The following is an 8,385-nucleotide window of genomic DNA, read 5'->3' on the forward strand; positions in this document are numbered from 1 at the left end:
CATTCCTGCGCTAGAGGCCACATCACGCCGGCCTCTACCTCCGTGGCCTCACTGCATGTGTCTGTCTTTCTCCTCTTCTAAAAGGACACCAGGCCTGGAATTTGGGTGCACCTCACTCCGCTATGAGCCCACTATCACTTGTCCTAGTTCCAAATAAAGTCACCTTGAGGTTCCAGGGGGCCACTATTCTGTCACTGTTTTGGGGACCCCATTCAATGCAGTATGGGCAGTGAGGTAAGCATGTGGGGTTCAGCAATTCCCACCAAAGCCCTCCAGGAGGAGCAATGGCAGGCAGGCTGCAGCCTCTGGGGAGTATGGGACTGGGCCATTGAAGCCGGGTTGGGGGACTGATCAGCAGTATGGAGCGGCATTCTCACCTTCCCTGGGGCCTGGGCCCTGGCACCCAGCTTCCCAGCCTGCGGACTGTGGGGGCATCTGGGCAGGTGCCAGGCATCAGGCAAATACGGCCACCGAGAAGGAGGGCATGCAAACCAAGTGGGCTGGAGATTTGCATGAACAGGTGTCCAGGTCTGTAACGCCCCCTCCCTGCAGGGGTGGAGGGAGTTGGGGGCAGCTGGGGGTCCTACATCTCCTGGCTAGAATCACATCTCAGACCTCCCAAGGGGCAAAAATGGGAGCAGACACTTGGGCCCTGGCAGGGAAGGCACAGGGGGCTCTTGTTCAGGCACCAGGGGTTGGGACAGAAGGCTACCCACTGGCCAGAGGCCATCGCAGAAATGCCTGAGGTGAACACTGCTCCCCAGGGGCTCCGGAAGAGCTCTTCTCGGGGCTGAGCCTGGTAGCTCGGCCTGGGGTCCAGCCCTCCTTGTCCATCTGTGACTTTAGGCAGGTCCCTGGGACTCCCTGGGCCCACGTCCTTTATGAGACGCAGTAAGACAGGTGGTGATAGGAAGAAGGTGCCAGAAGGGGCCCTGCATATAGCAGCCATAGTCAGTGTTGACCCTCTTGTTCTTCTCGGGTGTAGAACACATGAATATGAAGGGGACACAGCTATGACATGGTGGCCCCTCTGGTCCCTGACTTTTGAGCCCCACCTGCCTTTCTAGGCCGCTTGGCCAGATACCATCCCTAAAGCCTCAGTCCCAGAGCCTATGGGTTGCCCCTCCTGCCCAAACCCTTCCCAAGCATCAAGCAGTCCCTTCTTGAATGTCTGTTTCACCCATGGTGGGGGCTGGCCACCCAGAGCCCCAGGAAGAGAGGGTTATCCTCTTATGATAGATGAGGAAACTGAGGCAAGAGACAGAGTTGAAGCTGGAGCCACATAGTTCCCCTCCTTCCCCTGCCCCAGAGGAGGTGGGCACCTCCCTACTCCTGCTCCCCACCTGCTCGCCGGCAGCCACACAGGGGCCCCTACCTGCCTGCCGTCTCCCCGGTGCACTGACCTGCTCTGCTGGAGCCGTCTCCCCGCCACGCAGGTTGTGCCCGCAAGCCCAGCATCCCAGTTCCTGCTCCTCCTTCTCCTCCTCCCCACCCACTAGGCCCGGCTCCTGGACAGCCAATACCAGCCCAGGGAACTGGCCATGAAAACCCACAGGACACCACCAACCTTCTGCTCTCGTTAAAGCCACCGGCCACCAGGGACAGCCTTCCTCAGGTCTGGTTGGCCCCTGCAGCCCCGACGGCACATCCAGTGTGACCTGGACACAGCGCTCACTGGGAGGTGATTCTGTGTGGGAGCCGCCAGCCCCCTTGGTTGCTGGCGTTCTCTTCGTGGGCTCTGCCGGGGTGCGGCTGGGGCTGAGTCCTGCTAATGTTACACCCTGGTATGGTTGGATGGGGCTCCGAGTCAGTCTTCCCCAGCAAGTGGGATGGGTGCTGCCCCAGGAGCTCAGGCCAGGACACTCAGCCCAGCTGTCCGCAGAGGACAGGCAGGCAGAGGACGCCCCTTGCTCTGTGGCCCTGGAAGTCTTGCGGCATCGAATCCCATGGTGTGTCATCTCCCAGGTGGCCAGCACTTTGGGGCTCACGACGACCAACCCTTCCTCCGGGAGCAGGGCAGCATGCCAGCAGGGACAGAGCCTGCCTTCTGGAGTCCCATACTCCTGGGCTAATGTACATGTCCTTCAAGCTCCTGTGTGCTCCGCGCCTCAGCCTTCTGTCTGTACAATGGGGAGACTCACAGCCCAGCTATTCTGGGAGTAGCATATGAGGAGGGCAGAACCTGAGTGACAGTCCTGCGTGCCCTCCCCCGAGAGACCCCAAGGACCCCTACCTGGGGACCTCTCATAGCCTCATCTCCGGGAGGGGTGGGGGACAGCCTCCAGGATCTGCTGAAACCCCAGCTGCTTCTCCAGTCTGGCCTGAAATCGGCCACCAGAGGGCACCCCAGGACCATTGGCAGAGTCAGGGATGGCGGTGGTGGTTGGCCGGCCATGGCGCGGAGCCCCAGCCTCTTTGCTCTGGGCAGAAGGGCTCTGATCACTCCTATGGTAGCTGCCTGGGGGCTGGGCTGGGCATGTCCCTTAGTCCCCTTAGTAAATACAGTCAGAGGCGAAGATCATGGTTCTGGGTACATAGAACTCCAGGGCAGGGCTCCCACAAGCCCTTGAGGTCTGAGGCCCTGAAGGCCCAGCTCTGATTAGGAGAGGCTGATCTTGGGGGACCCTGGATAAGGTCAGGGGCCCACTGAGCCCTGGAAATCCAGCCTGAGCTCACATCATGCCAGTCTAGGGCCTTGTCTGCCAGTCCCTGGGGTGTTCAAGCAGTGAGCGCGTCTCCCCAGACGCCGAGCCTGTGGGGGTGCAGGACATGGCCCTTCTCCAGCTTTCCCTCTGTCTTGATCCTGTCCATCAAACTCAGAAAAGCCACCTCTGACTCCTGGACACCCAAAGGATTGCAGCAGCCTTTCCCTGGCCAAGCTCCTTCCTGCCTATGACCCTCTCTGGCTCTCTATTAACCTGACAAGAAAACCCGAACAGGATACGCTCCTTTGCTCCTGCTGCCCTTCCCTGGCTCCTCCTGCTGCTCCTTCCTGTCACTCGGGTCTCAGTTTCCACATCCTTACTCAGAGACCCCTTTGCTCCTGACCATAGCAGCATTGGGGGCCTGGCATTGGCTTTCAGTGTGCCTTGCCATCTGAAAGAACCTAGCGTTTATTGGTTACTTATCTGCTGCTTCCTTCCTGCCCAGGACTGTCGGCCACTGGGCACTTACCACTGCCTACCTAGAGCCGGAACCTGCTCAGACGTGAGTGAGTGAATGAGTGAATCAAGGTCAGAGAGTCTGGGTGTGTGCCTACATGTGAGCCACCATGGGGGCAGGGCCAGGGCACCTGGGGGAGGCTGTGCTTGGGGAAGCAGCTTCCTGGCCAATGCTAGGACCCTAAGTAATGGCACCAAGGTGCTCATCATGTCCATGTTTGCTGTCGGGAGGGACATCCCAGCTGCTGACAAGAGTAGCCTCCAACCCTGGGTGGTGGCTTTGTTTCTAGCTGTCTTCATCACCTTTGCCACAATTGGTCCTGGACAAATGCCATGTGGGAACTTCCTTTTAGGAAGAGGCCACTCCTGGTAGAGCAAGGCTCCAGTAAGACCTGGTTGGTACCTGTCCTCACCAGGCCTCTGTTCCTGAGACAGCAGATCCCCTTCTGAACTACCAGTTGCCCACCCCACTGACTGCACAGACCCACCTGCCAAGCTGCAGGAGGCCAGGCCCATGGGTCTGAACACTGGCCCAGTGTCCAAGAAGGCCAGAATCCACAGGCAGCCTGAGCCATCTCTGACCAGGGCCCTCAGGCTGGGTTTGGCTAGGAGGGTGCTGAGGGCTGGCTCCCAACCTGCTCTGGGCAGCCTTACCCCAGTATACCCTGGGAGCTTGCAGCTCCGGGACTGACCAGACCCACGTCTTCTTTGCCTTATAGAAGAGGAACCAGAACCAAGAGAGGGGTTCTGCTCACACTGGCCTGGGTGGGGCCTCCTGTGACCAGTGTCTCCCTTAGACTCAGGTGAGAGGGAGGCCACCTGGAGCCAGACTGTCAGATGGGACACACTGATGGCACATCCCTGTTGGAGACACTAGCCAACATGGTTGGAGTACAGGGCCACGCCATGGGCAGATGGGGTGGTAGGGTTACAGACAAGGTCTGTAGGACAGGGCTTCCATCTGAGGCTTCTAGGCTGACCCCAAGCACCTGGCAGGGAAGGCCAGGAGCCCAGGGTACTGGGTGGGGCCGCAGATCCATCCTCGCTCCATGGTGGCCCCCTGACTCTCCCATACCCCGTGAAGCAGATGTGTCTTTGCTGTCTGCCTCCATGCCTTCTCGTAGCCCCTGTGGGACTAGGTCACCTCTTAGGGACTCAGCTGACCCAGTTGCCTCTCCTTTCCCCAATAGTACCCACAGCTTGGGGCCTTGTCCCCACGACATGCCCAGGGTCCTGATTCTGAAGCAGCCATCTGGGTCCGCTCAGCCCAGGATCTCATCACGCACATCAGACGGTTGTCCGTGGGCTCTGCCCTGGGACTGGGGACTGGGCAGGGTGGGGACCGAGGGCGGCGGCATCCAAGATCACTCTGTAGGCGGCCACCTCTGTGCCCAGTGCCCTTCTGGAAGCACTAGCTCCAGCTCCACATTGACCTAGAACGGGTGACCATGACCCATCCCACAACACAGATGGCACGGGAGGCCGGAGAGGCTGAGTGTCGCCATGGCCACACGGCCAGGACTCGAGGCTAGGGCTCTCCTCCCACCAACTTGCCCTGCAGCTTCCGAGCTCCGGGAGGAGACAAGCTCCAACTTGCTCCCTGTGGAGAGCACTTGGCGGTCAGATGGCAGAACTGCAAATAAAGGAGTGCCCCTTTCAGCAGTGTGGGAGAGCGGCCTCGAGAACAGGCACTGGCTGAGGAGGGACTGAGTTGCGGTCCAGATCCCACAGCCCTGGGGAGGGGACTCCACGCACACCTGTGCATGGCATGTCCCTTCTGCATGCACACCTGCACATGCACATGTGAGTCTGTGTGAGATGCAATGTGCAGAGCGGGCACAGGGCAGTGGGCAGGGCTGTAGGGTTACCTGCAGTGATTCGGGAGTCCAGATCCCCCCTGAAACGGGGATGATAACAATGTACTCTCTAGGGGCTGGCGAGGACCAAAAGGTAAATGATGACCAGCCCATGCCCAGGGACTTACGGACCCCTGGTATGCCTGAAAAGCAAGGCCCAGTGTGCATTTGTACATCAGTGTGGACATGCTATGTGCCTGCATGTATAGGTATCATGCGTGTACAGACATGCCCTGTGTGTGTGTGTGTGTGTGTGCGTGCGTGCCTGTGTGTATGTGTTCTGTGTGTGCACGTGTGTCCCTGGACATGCAGGGCTCTGGGAGGCAGGCCCTGTAGGTGAGGCTGGAGTTTTAGGGTGTGGGCAACCTAGAGACCCAGAGCCCAGCCAGTCTGGGGAGAACAGCAGTGTTCCAGGTCCCTGGGGTGACAGGCGTCTGTGACACCACCTGCATCCCCATCCCTGGTCCTCTCTGGTTGCCTCCAGACACTAATGACCCAACCATTCAATTGCCCATTGGCTCCTTTAGTCACTCAGCACAGGTCACGGGGCAGTTTCTACGTGCAGGCATCAGGGGAGATGCAGACACCAACATGGGAGTAAGCTGAAATGAGTAAGTGACTGCGATGACTGCGGAGAATCATAAAGCAGAGGAGAGCAGGGGGGTTTTATTTTATTTTATTTTTTGGAGAGGTTTTTGCTATAGGGCGCGTGAGCTAGCCAGGAAGACAGAGAGAGACAGAGAGACAGAAAGCGAGAAATCACCCCCCAGGGGGGATGGTCACGCCGCAATTCCTTCTCCTCCATTCTCCTCTTGGGATCTTGGGCACACATGCACACGTGCCTGGCGTGAGTTTAAGCCACCGGGTGTGGGACTCGAACCACAGTCGACTACGTGGGAGTTCAGCAACATAGCCATTACGCCAGCTGCTGGTCCCTAGGGAGATTTTATTTTTTAAGTGGGCAGGTCAAGGAGGACCTCATTGAGAAGATAGCATCCATTGGTCCATAGAACTGCAAATAACTGAAGGAAGGAAGTTCCACCTGCCTGTGCATCAATCTACCTATTGGCCCACCTACTCACCCACATGTCTTTCTTTTTTTTTTTTCTTTGGAGGGGTTTTTTAGGGCACGTGCACTCATCAGAAAGACACAGAGAGACAGAAAGTGAGAAATCACCCCCCAGGGGGGATGGCCACGCTGCAATCCCTTCTCCTCTACTTTCCTCAGGATCTTGGACACACATGCACATGCGCCTGGCATGAGTTTAAGCCACTGGGTCTGGGACTTGAACCACAGTCGACTACATGGGAGTCCAGCAACATAGCCATTACACCAACTGCTGGTCCTCGCACATGTCTTCCAACCATACATTAACCTATTCACCTGTCATCATTCCGCCATTCTTCCTTCCATTCGTCTGTTTATCCAGCTGTCCATCCACCCCCTCTCCCATGCACTCTTTCACCTTCCACCATCCACACATGCATCTGTCATCACCCATCCTTCTTCCCATTTGTCCCTCCCACCCACCCATCTGTCCATCCATTCATCCACCCCTCCCTCTCATCCATCCACCCATATGTCCATGCCTCTATCTGTCCTTCGCCATCCATCTACTCGCCCACCCACCCGTCCATCCATCTGTCTACCCACCCGTCCATTCACCTCTCCAGTCACCCACTTACCATGGACTACCCTCCAGTGTCTGAAGTCACTGAGATGCCCACACACTGGAGTGGAAGCAGCTCTTTCACAGGTTCTGGGTAACCACAGGGCGTGTGTGTGTGGGGTCACGGCACCCCACATAGCATACGTAGTACTCAAGTGCTTTCTCCCCAGCCTGTGTATCTCACACACAAAATCATGATCCCCTGAGGGTCAGGAGCCTCACCTTTCTCTCCGCTGACCTCCACTGCACTGTGACCAGGCTAGCTGGGAATTCAGTAGGCGCCCAATAAATACCAGTAGGCTGGCTGTGTCATCGCCGCCTCCTCCCCTGTTCATGGCTCATCTCGTTGGCCCCATCCCTCTGCCCACCAGCAGCTTTGTTTGGGTTGACCTCCTGGCCTGCCACCTCAAGTCCACTCTTTCATCTGTCCACACTCACACATATATCTATGCATCTGTCATCATCCACCCTTCTTCCCATTTGTCAACTATGGGCCAACTATGGGCCCTGGCCCTATGATGGGCCACAGGGGGCTTCAGAGGGGAGCCCTGCCAGTTAGAGCACTGGACAATGGCCCTGGCTGAGAACTATTCATCATGGCCTTGAAGAACTGAGGGGTAGGCTGCTCTCTGAGAGGCCAAGGGTACCCTCGCAGCTCTCCAGTGAGGAAAGTTCTGTGAACTCAGACACCCCACAATGGGCACTGCCTAGGCTTGAGGGGTGTCTGGGAGGCTCAGAGGAGGATTGCCTAAGGGTATGTGTGACAGGAGAGGGGCTGCTCTCCTGGGAAGGACTAAGATCTCTGAATCAGTTGGAAGGGGAAGGGGAAGCCCAGTGGCCAGTGATGACCGAGTGGTGGGTGGTCCTTGGGCACTTGCTGAAGTTGAACCTCTGGCATAATGCCAGGGCCAAAGTCCCCAAACTTCTGTAAATTGTTCAGTGTGGAGAACTGAAATTGAGCCCTAGTGCAGAGTCCAGAAGGGCTTTCATTCAGGGAGGCTGGCCCCAGTGGGTATCTGAGAGCTTCCTGAGGGCAGTGTGAGCCCAGCTCAGAGAGGCATGGGGCTCAAACGACTTAACTGTGAACCAAAGCAAACACAGTTGGGAAGCACCCCGCTGGCCCAGGGGAGGCTAGGAGAGGTGAGCGTGGGCATGTGACTCTGCAGGAAGGTGCCCACTACCAGATGACCCAGTGTGGGTCACTCTACAGGAGTGTAGCCATGGTCCCACTGAGGGCCACCTCCCACTTCTACCCAGTGGGTCTCCTTTCAATCTCTGCTTGGTGGATCCCACTGCTCTTAGGCTACCTAGTGGTGAGGGAGGTGACAGGGCCTCCCCGGGGCCTTCATGGTCAGGAAGGGGCTCATGAGCATATGCACCTGGATACCTGTGCACTCTTACTCTTACAGGCCAGCTCCCAGCTCCGCATCTTGGAAAAGGAGGTGGGGATGACGGCATCCTGTGATGGCATGTCTTTCTCCTATCACCTTCCCACTGCGCACTCTTTCTGCACTCACTGGCCGGAGACCTCCTCTCTACAATGTGCAAGATGGGGCAGGTGTCCCAGTCTCACAGGTGAGAAAGCTGCCTTGGGGAGGGTCTCACACTCCCCATGGTATAAGGACCTATTTCAGGGTGACTTTCTCTGTGACAGCCTGGTCTGCTGTGAGACCCACCCAAGTAAGACCCTGCCCTCAC

General features: G+C 57.7%; 1 protein-coding gene across 1 annotated transcript in view; it reads right to left on the reverse strand.

Annotated features, from left to right (window-relative positions):
• The window catches only part of TRPM5 (transient receptor potential cation channel subfamily M member 5), a 28,711-nt gene extending 20,553 nt beyond the window's left edge, over nt 1–8,158 (reverse strand). The window contains exons 1-2 of the mRNA XM_027774557.1: nt 8,075–8,158; nt 717–877 (exon numbers count right to left, since the gene is read on the reverse strand). Of these exons, the coding sequence (XP_027630358.1) occupies nt 717–877; nt 8,075–8,158 (245 nt within the window). The remainder of the gene's footprint in view (nt 1–716; nt 878–8,074) is intronic.
• Nucleotides 8,159–8,385: the final 227 nt, after the last annotated feature.

The sequence above is a fragment of the Tupaia chinensis genome, unplaced genomic scaffold (genome assembly GCF_000334495.1).
Source record: "Tupaia chinensis unplaced genomic scaffold, TupChi_1.0 Scaffold000047_1, whole genome shotgun sequence".
NCBI classification, from domain to species: domain Eukaryota; kingdom Metazoa; phylum Chordata; class Mammalia; order Scandentia; family Tupaiidae; genus Tupaia; species Tupaia belangeri.